The sequence below is a fragment of the Pan paniscus genome, chromosome 9 (genome assembly GCF_029289425.2).
Source record: "Pan paniscus chromosome 9, NHGRI_mPanPan1-v2.0_pri, whole genome shotgun sequence".
Lineage (NCBI taxonomy): Eukaryota > Metazoa > Chordata > Mammalia > Primates > Hominidae > Pan > Pan paniscus.
In genome coordinates this window covers 63,641,386-63,656,702 of record NC_073258.2, presented here as the reverse complement: position 1 = coordinate 63,656,702, position 15,317 = coordinate 63,641,386, and the positions used below count along the sequence as shown (strand labels likewise).

General features: G+C 50.4%; 1 protein-coding gene across 1 annotated transcript; it reads right to left on the bottom strand.

The window, feature by feature from the left end:
• Positions 1–6,106: 6,106 nt before the first annotated feature.
• On the bottom strand, positions 6,107–11,142 carry SCGB1A1 (secretoglobin family 1A member 1). The gene is made up of 3 exons (XM_003828497.6): positions 10,833–11,142; positions 7,500–7,687; positions 6,107–6,849 (listed from the first exon to the last, which is right to left on the bottom strand). Exons 1-3 carry the CDS (start codon positions 10,885–10,887, stop codon positions 6,817–6,819), a joined length of 276 nt encoding a protein of 91 aa, XP_003828545.1. The 5' UTR covers positions 10,888–11,142; the 3' UTR covers positions 6,107–6,816.
• Positions 11,143–15,317: the final 4,175 nt, after the last annotated feature.

Genomic DNA, 15,317 nt, shown 5'->3' with positions numbered 1-15,317 from the left:
ATCTGAGTTCCAAACCCCCGGTTTATCAATTCCCAAGCTGGCAATCAATTCCCATGCTAGCTTAGCTAAATGTATTTTCAGATTTTTTTTTTTTTTGGGACAGAGTTTTGCTCTTGTTGCCCAGGCTGGAGTGCAATGGTGCGATCTTGGCTCACTGCAACTTCTGCCTCCCAGGTTCAAGCGATTCTCCTGCCTCACCCTCCCGAGTAGCTGGGATTTCAGGCACCCACCGCCATGCCTGGCTAATTTTGTATTTTTAGTAGAGACAGGGTTTCTCCATGTTGGTCAGGCTGGTCTCGAACTCCCGACCTCAGGTGATCCGCCTGCTTCGGCCTCCCAAAGTGCTGAGATTATAGGCGTGAGCCACCGTGCCCAGTCTATTTTCAGATTTTTTTGCATGTACTATAGTTTTATAATTTTAGTTTGCTCATGGAAATATGTTGGGTGGCTAACTACTGATGATTCATCCTCACATTATCCCCATGTGCCTGTTGGTGTATTCTGAAAGTGCTTGGGAGGAACATCCCCTAATTACATGTTTCAGAATGCATTGTTTGTGTGGCCTCATCATCATCAATAAAACTTCTCTTTATCGTCTATCTGAAGCCATTTTGAGTGGCAGACACCCCTATGGTGATTACTGCCCACAAATCCCTTGGCATTCGAAAACAGCAGGGCTTGCATCAGCTGCAAACTAGACATAATTTTATCCATATCATCGTGATAAGGCTGATGAAGGCTGGTTTTGCTTCTTCTTCCTGCCTCATGAGTCATTTACAGATATTTCTGTCAGGGTAACCTCAACTGTCTCTCATACACAACGGCAGCTTTCCTACTGATCAATTAGTCCAGGCACATTGACACAAGCCCCTGGATTTTGCAACGTGATGGCGGTGTTTGACAACTAACATTCTGCTTTAGCTTTCCTCCAGAGTAAGTTTCCTTTGGTTGCAGGTTTCAGGGTTAACAGATACTTTCAAAAAGTTTTTCACTCAGATTCAGTTTTCTTGACAATGTGATCAAGAAATGTGGTCTTAGCGGGGCGCGGTGGCTCAAGCCTGTAATCCCAGCACTTTGGGAGGCCGAGGCGGGCGGATCACGAGGTCAGGAGATAGAGACCATCTTGGCTAACACGGTGAAACCCCGTCTCTACTAAAAATACAAAAAAAATTAGCCGGCCACGGTGGCGGGCGCCTGTAGTCCCAGCTACTCGGGAGACTGAGGCAGGAGAATGGCGTGAACCCGGGAGGCGGAGCTTGCAGTGAGCCGAGATTGCGCCACTGCACTCCAGCCTGGGTGACAGAGCGAGACTCCGTCTCAAAAAAAAAAAAAAAAAAAAAAGTGGTCTTTTCCTCCCTTGGGTTCCTCAAAGATATGAATGCTAAAATTACTATCATGCTACAAATACGTTTGTTATTTTTAATCTTTTTTTTTTTTTTGCTTTGATGATTTTTTTTTTTTTTTTTCTGAGACAAGGTCTTGCTCTGTCACCCCAGGCTGGAGTGCAGTGGTGAGATGTCAGCTCACTGCAACCTCTGTCTCCTGGGCTCAAGTCCTCTCACCTCAACCACCTGAATAGCTGGGACTACAGGCATGCGCCACCACACCCAGCTACTTTTTGTAGGTTTTTTTTTTTTTTTTGTAGAGGCGGGGGTATCATTATATTGTCCAGACTGCTCTCAAACTCCTGGACTCAGGCCGTCTGCTAGCCTTGGACTCCCAAAATGCTGGGATTACCAGCACTTTGGGAGGCTGAGGAGGGTGGATCATCTGAGGTCAGGAGTTCGAGACCAGCCTGGCCAACATGGTGAAACCCCGTCTCTACCAAAAATACAAAAATTAGCCGGGTGTGGTGGCGGACACCTGTAATCCCAGCTACTTGGGAGGCTGAGACAGGAGAATTGCTTGAATCCAGGAGGCAGAGGTTGCACTGAGCTGAGATTGCACTGCTGCACTCCATCCTGGGCAACAAAGAGCGAAAACTCCGTCTCAAAAAAAAAAAAAAATAATAATAAATAATAAATAAATACTGGGATTGCAGGATTACAGGCATGACCCATTGTGCCGAGCCTTGATGAGTTACATTTTCAGTTTTTTCTTCACACAGCTCGTGCCTAATGCCTCCCAAAGGCAGGAATGCTTATAGTTATACATTGGCCTCCCTGTGTTTTGGAGCTTAGCATATTCATAGTGAAAATGACTGACTGTATAATTACGTATTTATATAAAACGGGGGGGGGCATACTTTTTCTTTTTCTCCTCCTCTTCCTCCTCCTCCTCCAAATGTAAAAATCATTCTTAGCTTAAGGTTTGTTTAAAAATAGGCCACAGGCTGGGCATGGTGGCTCATGCCTATAATCTCAGCACTTTGGGAAGCCGAAGCGGGTGGATCACCTGAGGTCAGGAGTTTGAGACCAGCCTGACCAACATGGTGAAACCCCGTCTCTACTAAGAATACAAACAAATGACCAGGCACGGTGGCTCATGCCTGTAATCCCAACACTTTGGGAGGCTGAGGTGGGCGGATCACCTGAGGTCGGGAGTTCAAGACCAGCCTGACCAACATGGTGAAACCTGTCTCTACTAAAAATACAAAATTAGCCAGCCGTGGTGGCATGCGCCTGTAATCCCAGCTACTTGGGAGGCTGAGGCAGGAGAATCACTTGAACCTGGGAGGTGGAGGTTGCAGTGAGCCGAGATTGCGCCACTGTACTCCATCCTGGGCCACAGAGTGAGAACCCGTCTCAAAAAAAAAAAAAAAAAAATAGGCCATAGCCTGAGCTTAGCCTGCTGGCCATAGTCTACAGACCCATGCTATAATACACGAGTAACTGGTGTGAGTAACTACACACAGACAGAAAAGCACCCAGTGAACAGTGCCTTCATTTCTCGAATTTCCTGCTTTCTGTCAACATGCATCACACAGTTACATGCTCTTCCTGTGGCTGCAATCAGTTTATCTTTGCATTCTGCTGTTTTAAAATTTAACGCCCATTTCTGTGGATTGGCATAGCCCACATTCTTGTGAATCACCCACAGTGATTCCTGCAGTGTTGTCCCCAGCCTCAAGCCTCTCTGCACCGTAATTGTGCTTCTTTTCCTCAGATACCTGCCTTGCATTGGCCCTGGGTAAATGTTTCCCTTGGCTGTGAATAGGCAATTAAAATTCTGAACCTTTTATGGCTCTGGAAGCTTATCCCATGAAACAATACTCATCCAGGCGGATGGCCCACCAGCGCAAAGGTATGTGCTTTAGGATGACCTGGTGAAGGAGAATGTGATGCCTCAGCAGGGAGGGAGTGGGGGAGGAGAGGGAGCTGGGCAGCCCCCATCAAGGCCCCACCGGAGGCAAGGAATCTCTTTTGGAGTTGCCAGTCCCCCAACCTGCTCCGGAATTTTTACAATCAGATCCCCTCCTTCGTGGCTGAAAATGAAGGGCACGGTGGCTTTCTAGTTTGTGTGTGTGAGTGTGTGTTTGGGGGTAGGTGGACTTTGCTCATCACCATCATTTGGATTTTTGGCTCTGGGGATTCTGGAATTAGGGATCCCACCACCACCTGCAGGGCAGGGGTTGGGGCACGGGCTCTGGAATCTGGGTTGTGTGAGGAGTAATTGAGAGATTGCAAGGCCCGGCGCAGTGGTTCACGCCTGTAATCCCAGCACTTTGGGAGGCCGAGGCTGGTGGATCACGAGGTCAGGAGATCAAGACCATCCTGGCTAACACCGTGAAACCCCATCTCTACTAAAAATACGAAAAATTAGCCTGGCGTGGTGGCGGGCGCCTGTAGTCCCAGCTACTCGGGAGGCTGACGCAGGAGGACGGTGCAAACCCGGGAGGCGGAGCTTGCAGTGAGCCAAGATCACGCCACTGCACTCCAGCCTGGGCGAGAGAGCAAGACTCCGTCTCAAAAACAAACAAACAAACAAACAAACAAAAAACCACTACTGGCTGAGGGCGGGCGCGGTGGTTCACGCCTGTAATCCCAGCCTTTGAGGGGCCAAGGCGGGTGGATCACCTGAGGTCAGGAGTTCGAGACCAGCCTGGCCAACATGGAGAAACCCTGTCTCTACTTAAAACACAAAAATTAGCCAGGCATGATGGCAGGAGCCTGTAATCCCATCTACTCGGGAGGCTGAGGCAGGAGAATTGCTCGAATCAGGGAGTTGGAGGTTGCAGTGAGCTGAGATCATGCCACTGCACTCCAGCCTGGAGACAGAGCAAGACTCCGTCTCAAAAAAAAAAAAAAGATTGCGAAAGCGCCTGCCAGCACCTAAGCAATCAATAAGGGTTATTGGGTTGTGGTTTCTGCCTGGGGACTTTAGAAACCGGGCAGGTGGAGGTCAAAGGCCGGCCCCGCCAGCTCTGCATGGTCTTCTCCACCTTTGGGGCCATCTCAAGTTCTAGATTCCGTGAACCTTGCCCTTGAAATCGTCTGGGAATGGAATTATTGCTAATCCCAAAAGGGCTGACACATCACTCCCTGGCAGGGTTCAACCGGGTGGCAACATGGTTTGTGTGGCTGCCCCTGTTTTCCCTCAGAATTTGGATTTTAAAACTTTCAAAATATGAGATTTTTATTTTATATATATATATTTATTATTATTATTATTTTTTTCGAGTGCAATGGCACAATCTCAGCTCACTGCCACCTCCCAGGCTGGAGTGCAGTGGCGCGATCTCGATCTCGGCTCACTGCAACCTCCGCCTCCTGGGTTCAAGCGATTCTCCTGCCTCAGCTTCCCAAATAGCTGGGACTACAGGTGCGCGCCACCACACCCAGCTAATTTTTTATTTTTAGTAGAGACGGGGTTTCACCATGTTGGACAGGCTGGTCTCGAACTCCCGACCTCAGGTGATCCACCCGCCTCGGCCTCCCAAAGTGCTGGGATTACAGGAGTCAGCCACTGCGCACGGCCGAGATTTAAAAAATTATACGGATGACACCAGATCCTCAGAGCCGGAGCTCTGGGTGCCTCAGCCCCGACACCGCGTCCGCTCCGGGACCCTGTGGACGATGCTGCCCCCTAGTGGCCGCGGGGCACAAGGCCCGCCGGACCACGTTGCTCCATGGAGGGGCTCGAAGTGGAGAGCTTCGTCTCTAACCCGCCGCCTCCTTCCGTGCCCTCTGCCGACGCCCTTCTGATTCCTGCAGCCCCTCTGCAGTCCTCCACCTTTTTCTTTCTTTCCTTTTGAGACAGGGTCTCACCTTTGTCACCCAGGCTGGAGTGCAGTGGCACGATCATAGCTCACTGCAGCCTGGAACTCCTGGGCTCAAGAGATCCTCCTGCCTCAGCCTCCAGAGTAGCCAGCTCTACAGGCATGCGTTACCAAACTCGGCTAATTTATTTTTATTTTTGTAGAGATGGAATCTCACTATGTTGCCAGGCTGGTCTTGAACTCCTGGGCCCAAGCCATCTTCCTACCTCAGCCTCCCAAAGTGCTGGAATTACAGGCATGAGCCAGCAAGCCCAGCCAATCCTCCGCTTCTATTTAGGTGCTGTGGATAATGTGGCCCAGCAGGGGGCTGGCTGCCATGAAACTGGCCGGGGATTTGGGGGTCTTTATATCCACATGGATGCATCTTTAGGATGAGTTCTATTCTTTGCACATTTTGCTCTAGAGCAATTTAAAAAACCAATCAGCCACAATTTTTTTTTTTTTTGAGATGGAGTTTCACTCTTGTTGTCCAGGCTGGAGTGCAGTGTCACGATCTCAGCTCACTGCAACCTCTGCCTCCCAGGTTAAGTGATTCTCCTGCCTCAGCCACCCGAGTAGCTGGGATTACAGGCACGCACCACCATACCTGGCTAATTTTTTGTATATTTAGTAGAGATGGGGTTTCACCATGTTGGCCAGGCTAGTCTCGAACTCCTGACCTCAGGTGATCCACCCACCTTGGCCTCCCAAAGTCCTGGGATTACAGGCATGAGCCACCGTGCCTGGCCATCAGCCACACTTTTTGAGCAGCCAGGGCTGTGTGGCTGGTACAAAGGTCTTAAGGTTGAAAGGGGCTTGGCTCTTTTTAAAAACTGAGGGCAGGGAAGGTGGGGGTGTGTGTGGGGACTGAGCAGAATGAAGGAGCCGTGGGAAGGAGGGGCACAGGAAAGACTGGTGAGGGGCCACTATCTATCGTCAGGATTTAGGATTTTACAGTAAGAGCCCTAGAAAGCTTTGAAGGATGGGGAGGGACTTTGCACTTGAGAAGAATTCCTTTGGGTTGTTGGAGAAGGGATTGTGGGGGCCCTGGAGTCTGGCTGGGAGCCAGAGAGGAGGCCCCGGGGGCTGTACAGGCAGGGATGGGGGTGTTGCCTGTGGACTTGGAGTGAAGGATTCCAGAGGCCCTTTAGAGGTAGCGTGGGTTGGCTAGAGAAGGAAGGATCGCGGATGCTCCTCAGGCTGGTGCAGCCCAGCGGGGAGGATGGAGCCAGAACTCACTGAGATAGGAACAGACTGGGGCAGGATCACTGGTTCTGTTGGACAAGTGGAGTCTGTGATGTTGAGTAGAGTATGGTCTGATATAAGGGGAGGGGGCTTGAGCTCTGTTGGAGACAGAAACCTAGAGGAAAAGAGCTTTGGAAGAGCACAGAGATTTCTGCTGGGATCCAAGGGCAGAGCTCGGCTGCTTTCCTTTTGTCCTGGCTCACCTTACCCTGACAGGGGCAGACCCCCCACCATAACAAGGAGACCAAAAACACGCAGGGGGCACAAAAGTGAGATGCTTGTGGTTTATTGAAGAGAGCAAGGCTGGTGGGCGTGGACTCAAAGCATGGCAGCGGCAGAGGCTGGAGCAGTTGGGGATCTTCAGCTTCTAAATGCTAATTACACAGTGAGCTTTGGGCTATTTTTTCCTAAAACAAATAGACAAAGAAACAGAAAAACCCAATACAACAGTGAATGAATTGCATAGTTAGGCAGAGATGACGAGCCACAGAAACTTCAACATTAACCGAGAGGTGCAGTCAACTCTAGGAGGAACTAAGGTAGTAAGGGCTTGGATTGTTTCTCAAAAGCCTCTTACAAAATAGTAAGGGGAGGCTGGGCGTGGTGGCTCACGCCTGTAATGCCAGCACTTTGGGAGGCTGAGGCGGGTGGATCACCTGAGGTCAGGAGTTCGAGACCAGCCTGGCAAACACGGTGAAACCCCATCTCTACAAAAATACAGAAATTAGCTCGGCATGATGGCGGGTGCCTGTAATCCCAGCTACTCAAGAGGCTGAGGCCGGAGAATCGCTTGAACCTGGGAGGTGGAGGTTGCAGTAAGCCAAGATCGTGCTATTGCACCCTAGTCTGGGCGACAGAGCAAGACTCTGTCTCAAAAAAAAAAAAAAAAAAAAAGGAAGAGGAGATGTCTAGAAAGATCACTGTGCTGCCTGCCTGGGGACAGTGGCACTGTGACTCTCCTCTCTGGATTAGAAACAGGTCTGAAAACTGGGGCAATCCTGCAGCCCCACTTGGGGAAGCCACTTCTAACCAGTGTGACGTGAAAGGTGCTGGTTACCATGAGCTTAATGATGCTTTCTCTGGGCTTTTGGGGGAGGGTGTCCACCAGCTTCTTCAGCTGAGCCCCTGCCTCCCTCGTGTCTTGATCAGGGCTGAAAAGTTCCATGGCAGCCTCATAACTGGAGGGTGTGTCCATGAGGAGGGTTTCGATGACACGCTGAAAACTCGGGCAGATTTCCGCAGAAGCTGCAACACAGAGGAGAGAAGGCACATGTCTCCAGGCCCCTTTCCAAGCTGGCTAGCCCTCTCGCTGGGTCTGCCCAGATGCGAACAGCCAGGCCCATCAGCGAGAGATAGCAGCCTTTTCATCGATGGACTAGAGCTTAAGATCTGCTGGTGCTCTAAGAGGTTGCCTATTTGGTGCTGTGCAAATACTTTCTGGGTTATGGCCAGCTTTTTGTGGATTGCCCGAGTCTTCCTTAGACTTCTTGGGTTGAGGTGAGCAAGGTTCCGTTTTTCTTTCTGTTGGAGATCAAGGCAGAGTATTGATAATAGAAGCTGCTGGCCTGATTTTTTAATGCAGTGTGGAGGCTGGGAAGAGGCCACTGAGGGTTTTGTTTCCCACCAGAAACTTGCCTCTCATCAGTGCTTAGAGATGCCCTGAGCCATGCTTCACTGGGGGCATGTGACAAATTCAGGCTCTGGCAGGAAAAGGCGATTGTAAGCCAGGCACGGTGGCTCACACCTGTAATCCCAGCACTTTGGGAGGCCGAGGCAGGCGGATCACGAGGTCAGGAGTTCGAGACCAGCCTGGCCAACATGGTGAAACCCCGTCTCTACTAAAAATACAAAAAATTAGCCGGGCGTGGTTCTGGGCGCCTGTAATCCTAGCTACTCAGGAGGCTGAGGCAGGAGAATCACTTGAACCCAGGAAGCAGAAGTTGCAGTGAGCTGAGATCTCGTCACTGCACTCCAGCCTGGGCAACAGAGCGAGATTCTGTCTCAAAAAGCAAGCAAGCAAGCAAGCAAGCAAGCAAGCAAGCAAGCAAGCAAGAGAAAAGAAAAAGAAAAGAAAAGAAAAGAAAAGAAGCCATTGAGATTGTACCAGCCAAACATGGGCCCCCGAACCTGGCCGGGAAGAGGTGTGCACATGTGCACACCGGGCCCTGTGGCACACTCAGCTCATGGACAGAGCAGCCACTTGTACCACTTCATTCCCTTCAACACAGAGCTTCCAGACTCTGTTTTCTTCTCAGGTCCTTACAACCAGGAACATGGGGGAAAGTCACCATTTTCTACCCACTGCTTGCCTCCATCTTCCCAGTGAGTCTCAAATCCCTTTTCCTTGAATTCTCTGCCTTCTGAACAAATTTGCCTTCCCTCCTCTGACTCTAGGGCCTCACTAGAAATTGCCACTCCAAGTCAGACCCTCTCCAGAACTTAGGTCCTTGATGTGTAACTTACTGTGTCACCAGGCAAGTCACTCTGTGTTTCTGTAGCTCAGTTTTCTCATCTGTAAAATGGGAACAATATCCCTACTTCATTTTATTTTTTATTTTTTAAATTTTAATTTAATTTAATTTTTATTTTTATTTATTTATTTGTTTTCAGACGGAGTCTCGCTCTATTGCCCAGGCTGGAGTGCAGTGATGCCATCTCGGCTGACTGCAACCTCTGCCTCCCAGGTTCAAGTGATTCTCCTGCCTCAGCCTCCCAAGTAGCTGGGACTACAGGCATGCACCACCATGCCTGGCTAATTTTTGTATTTTTAATAGAGACAAGGTTTCACCATGTTGGCCAGGTTGGTCCTGAACTCCTGACCTTAAGTGATCTACCCACCTCGGCCTCCCAAATTGCTGGGATTACAGGCGTGAGCCACCTGCCTGGCCCAATATCCCTACTTCATAGGGTTGTTGTAAGAATAAAAAGAGAGGCCAGGCATGGTGGCTCACGCCTAATCCCAGCACTTTGGGAGGCCTAGGTGGGTGGATCACGAGGTCAAGAGATGGAGACCATCCTGGCCAACATGGTGAAACCCTGTCTCTACTAAAAATACAAAAATTAGCTGGGTGCAGTGGTGCGTGCCTGTAATCCCACCTACTTGGGAGGCTGAGGCAGGAGAATCGCTTGAACCCGGGAGGCGGAGGTTGCAGTGAGCTGAGATCGCGCCACTGCACTCCAGCCTGGCAACAGAGCTAGACTCTGTCTCAAAAAAAAAAAAAAAAAAGAATGAAAAGAGATATTATGTGAAAGGGTGACAGTGATTGGCACATTGTGTGAAGTAAGTGTTAAATATTGTATGCGTGTGCACACAAATAGACAAATGCATCTCTGACCCACCCCTTAACATGTTGCAGTCCTATCTTGCTCAGCCACCCACCTCTGTACGCAGACAGCACTGAGATCTTCTAATTAATACACATTTCAGTCCAAAATGATGTCATTTTCTCTGAAAAACAAATAAACCTCTCTGCAAAATAGTTGTTCCTACTGCTTCTTGGTTTGGGTTTTCTAACTCCCCAGGGTCATAAAACTTATCTCCATGGGTGTTGTGAAGCTTTCCAAGTGAATTAATTGGAGTTTGTTTATTAAAAAATAACAACAGCATTTTCAGATGAGAATGGAAGAGGCTGACGCAGAGTGAAAAACAGAGTTAGATAACCCAGTTCCCCAAAGACGGGGGATCTTGGAGAGAGCTGTGATCCTTCTTTCCTTCCTTTCTCCCCCTCTCTCCGTCTCTCTTTCTGCCCCTCTTCCCCCCACAATTCTTTTCCTTTTAGTGACAGCAGCAACTACTCAGAGACTCCTAATCCCTTTTGCAGAGGACGGAAATGTTTAGAAAACTCCACTCTGGGTTGGCAGTTCCCCAAAGGGAAGATCTCTTTCTGGAATATTCCTCTGTGCCCAGAATGAGAGACCTTGTCTTGGGTTGGGTTTCTTTTGGGGTCACGAGTCCCTGCAGCTCCCCTTCCAGTGACTTCAGCTGCCAGCATGGAGTGGAGACCCCAGACTTGGAGGCTGCACCAAGGTCTCAGCATCTTGGAGTCTGTCCAGATCTGGGATGAGGGCCTCATTATTCGTATGCTGGATGTACTCATCTTTATGGGGTATTCTCCACTCCTCCCTCCAGGCTATTCCATTCCCTGGGATTCTGAGGGTTGTTGGATATAGAAGATGGGACCCTTTTTAGGCTTCCTCACAGCCTGGGGCTCTCTCCAAGTTTCCAAGATGAGCTTGCTCACCAGACCCAGTTTTCTGAGACTCAGCATGCCCAGGTCCTCCCAGCAGCTCCAGAGCAGGAATGGGCAGCTCACTCCTTCTTCTGAGCAGAACTGGGGGGTCCTGAGAGTTCCTAAGTCCAGGAGGGAGGGGAGGGTCTCTGAGCACTCACCGGAGCTGCAGCAGAGAGCCAGTGTGACCAGGGTGAGGGTGACAGCGAGTTTCATGGTGGAGGAGGGGGATGCTCTGGCCCGTCTCTGGTTCCGTCTCTGAGTCTGGTGGGCTAGTATGAGACATGCCCAGCAAGGTGGCTTTTATATGCTCTAGGCAGCAGCACCCAGATGGGGAAGGGCAGGGCAAGGGCTCTACGTAAGATACCGCACTATTTACTTGGCATTGGCTTGGTGGGATAGGTAAATATTCCCTTTTCTCAACCCAGTTTCTGTCCCCACTGAAACTGAGCTCACACAATGGGCCACTTGGGGGTGGAGGGCCGAGCCCTGCCTGGAGGCAGTGAAGGGAACCCAAGTCAGAGGATGTGGAAACCCAGCTGCCTGTGTCATTCACTGAACCTGGGCACTGGGGCAGTCCAGATCAAGAGAAGCAATTGTGGAGCCCACCTGGAGAAACTGAGGCCCAAGGTCCCTCACAAGTGGCAGGGACAGGACTAGGACTAGGACTCAGGACCCTGACACTCCACTGGGCTCTTTCATAGGCTCCCCTCTGAGGAGGGCGACTGAACCTTAAGCCAGGAAAGACACATGGTTTGGAGCATTGCTGTGGTCAGACTTCGGGGGCCCCTGGATTGAAGCATGTTGAATAAAAGGGACCCTTCCAGAATTCCCATCAGAAACCTGAGCCCTGCCCCAGGCTGGGTCTGCTCCCACCCAGAAGTGCTCTCAAGTCCTGTGCTCCTGATGGCCCAATTGGTGGGACCTTCAGTCCTTATCTCACTTGACCTCCCAATGGCCTTGACACCTGTGACTGCTTCCTTCTCGAACCATTCTCTCTCTTGCGCTCCCACGCCTCAGTTCTTTCCTGTTTTCCTTCTTCTGGCCATTCCTTCTTGTTCTCTTTAGATGTTTATTCTTTACTGTTCTTAAGTGTTGATGGTTCCCAGGCTTTGGCCTTCTCCCCTTTCTTGCCTCCAGTTGCCATTTCCTGGTTCTTCTCCAAAGCCCGGGCCTCATAGCACATAGCCTGGCCTGGTCAAAATCCCCTGACTCGACCTCCCTGCCTCCCTGCTAGCTCTCCTCAGCCATCCTGTGAAAGGCCATCAGAATGATCTTCCTAAAACCCACTGGTCGTGTCCTTCTTCTTGAAACCCTTAAACTCTTCCTTTTGCCTATAGAATAGAATTCAAGTGCAATTTACAAGGCCCTTGCCCACTGACCTTTGCCTACCATTTGAACTTCATTTCTCCTCTCCCCCACACAACGACTTAGCCCTCTCTTACTATTTGTGGATTTGAGAATGTTCCATGTTTTTTCATGTCTTTCTACCTATGCACAAGCTAAGCCTCATGCCTGAATACACATTTCCTGCCTTGTCCACTTCGCCAAATTCTATTCGTACTTCAAGACTCAATCAAATATTGATCCATTCATTCATCCAATAAATGCTGACCACCTATGATGTGCCAGACGTGGTGCTAGGAGTCAGGAACTGGGGTAGATAGACATGGAGAGGCATTGCGTGGCACTTCAAGAACTCCTCAAAAATAAATAAATAAAAATAAATAAACAAATAAAAGGCCAGACAGGGTGGCTCATGCCTGTAATCCCAGGACTTTGGGAGGCTGAGGCAGGTGGATCACCTAAGGTCAGGAGTTTGAGACCAGCCTGGCTGACATGATGAAACCCCATCTCTACTAAAAATACAAAAATTAGCTGGATGTGGTGGTGGGCACCTGTAATCCCAGCTACTTGGGAGGCTGAGGCAGGAGAATTGCTTGAATCTGGGAGTCATAGATTGCGGTGAGCTGAGATCACGCCATTGCACTCCAGCCTGGGCAACAAGAGCAAAACTCCGTCTCAGAAAAAAAAAAAAAAAAAAAAAAAAGAAGGACCCCATTGTGCCTGAGGGCTTCGAAAGGGTTGCTGTGCCTGCAAAGGGGGCATTCAGGGGCCAGAGCACACAAGGCCTCGTTCTAAGGCCTTTACACTCAGAGTGGGAAGCTCTTGAAGGTTTTAATCAGGGAGTGACATGGTCTGATATCCCTTTCCTGATGAACTGACCCTGACTTGGGCAGCTGGGGGAATGGGGTGTTATTTCCTGACACAGAGAAGACTTGGGAAAAATAGGGTTGGGGGTGAAAATAGGGAGTGAAGCCTTCCCCGACAGGTGGTTCTGATGGGTGGTGACTCTCCCCATGGGCCTCTCTTCCCCCTCTGCTTACAGGGCCCATTACACAATATTTTAACTTTGCAATTCTTATTTTCTTGTATGACTCCTTTACTTGACTGACCTCCTTTAGGGCTGAGGCCGCTGTAAGCCAAGGTACGCAACGCTTGCTAAACAGGAATCCCTGGAATGAATCCATGCATGAGGCCTTTGTGCCATGTGACAGTTGAAGGCTGTGGTGACCGCTGAACCGTCCCACTCCGAGACGCCTTAACACCGGTAAGAGCACATGTTCTAAACTAGCAACCAACAAAGACTTGTCAAGTACGTTATGGTGTGTCCTTACAATGAAACGCTGTGTGGCTGAAAACAGAGAAAGAAGATCTTCTGAACTGATGGTGAAATGATCTCCAAGGCAGACTGCAAAGGGGGAAAAACAAGGCATGAATAGAGCAAAAAAGAACAAAGAGAAGGCTGGGCGCGGTGGCTCACGCCTGTAATCCCAGCACTTTGGGAGGCTGAGGCGGGCGGATCACGAGGTCAGATCGAGACCATCTTGGCCAACATAGTGAAACCCCGTCTCTACTAAAAAAATACAAAAAGCTGGGTATGGTGGCGCTTGCCTGTAATCCCAGCTACTCGGGAGGCTGAGGCACGAGAATCACTTGAGCCCAGGAGGCAGAGGTTGCAGTGAGCCGAGATCATGCCACTGCACTCCAGCCTGGTGACAGAGCATGACTCCGTCTCAAAAAAAAGCAAAAAGAATCCACATATGCATTTGCTTGTATTTGCATAAAGCATCTCAGAAGTGCCTTCTTTCTTTTAAGTTTCCTTCTGTGTCCCATCATCTGGGCTCTTGAGGTTAGCCCATCTTGAGGATTTCAGGTGTCTGCATCCCTCCCCTCTTAGGGACTGTTGAAAGGTGTAGCCTGCCTGTAACCCCAGCACTTTGGGAGGCCGAGGAGGGCAGATCAACTGAGGTCGTCGAGAGTTTGAGACCAGCCTGGCCAACATGGCGAAACCCCCTCTCTACTAAAAATACAAAAATTAGCCGGGCGTGGTGGCAGGTGCTTGTAATCCCAGCTACTTGGGAGGCTGAGGCAGGAGAATCACTTGAGCCCAGGAGGTGGAGGTTGCAGTGAGCCGAGATCACGCCATTGCACTCCAGCCTGGGCAACAAGAGCGAAACTCCATCTCAAAAACAAACAAACAAACAAACAAACAAACAAACAAACAAAAGAAAGCTGTGGCCAATGGAGCTGAAATGGGCAAGGAAGATGAGCTGGACCACTGGGGGCACCTAAAGCCCATCCAGTGCCGCCACTATTGGATCCCTCTGTGGGCAGTGGCTGGTCTGGCCGGGGCAGCTGTGATGGCTGCAGGGGTCTTAGGCAGGAGTCACATCACCCATAGCCTCAGACTCTGCTCTCTACTTTCCACCTTCATGGTGCAAGGTCCTGGGGACAGGATAGCTGGCTCCTGGGTCTTTGAGGAACTTAACAGCTAGGAGGAGAGACAGAGATGGGTGCAACTGATGGGAATGCTCTGTGGGGAGATGGAGGAAGTCAGAGAAGGAAATGGTGCTCCGGGAGTTGAAAGGGGGCTGCCCCCAGGCTGGGCGCGGTGGCTCATGCCTGTAATCCCAGCACTTTGGGAGGCCGAGGCCGGCGGATCACCTGAGGTTGGGAGTTCGAGACCAGCCTGAACAACATGGAGAAACCCTGTCTGTACTAAAAATACAAAATTGGCTGGGCCTGTGGTGGTGCTTGCCTGTAATCCCAGCTACTTGGGAGGCTGAGGCAGAAGAATCGCTTGAACCTGGGAGGCAGAGGTTGCGGTGAGCCGAGATCACGTCACTGCACTCCAGCCTGGGCAACAAGAGCGAAACTCCATCTCAAAAAAAAAGGAAAAAAAAAAAAAAAAAAAGAAAGGGGGCTGCCCCAAGAAAGGTAGCTGGGCAGAGGGGAGAGGGTACGTGGAGGGCTGGCATTTGAGCTGGCCTCTGGTGGATGGGTGATGCTGGTGGTTGGGGTGAAGCGGGGGATGTGCCAGGAGGAGAAAGCCACATGAAGGGGGCCCAGGCTCAGGAGGGGACCTGGCCATGGTCCGACATGCATGGGACAGATAAGCACACAGGTACAGTGGGAGTTTGGGGGCACCGGGGGCACTGGCCTTTCAGGTGCGAGGCTGGAGGTTTGCTCTGATTCTGGAAGGTACCTCGACTGCCACCACCAAGTGTCCCAGATAGGCTCTGCCATCTGGCCCTTGGGAGATCCTGCTTGGTGGTGGTGGGTGTTTCTCTCCCCTGCCTCAG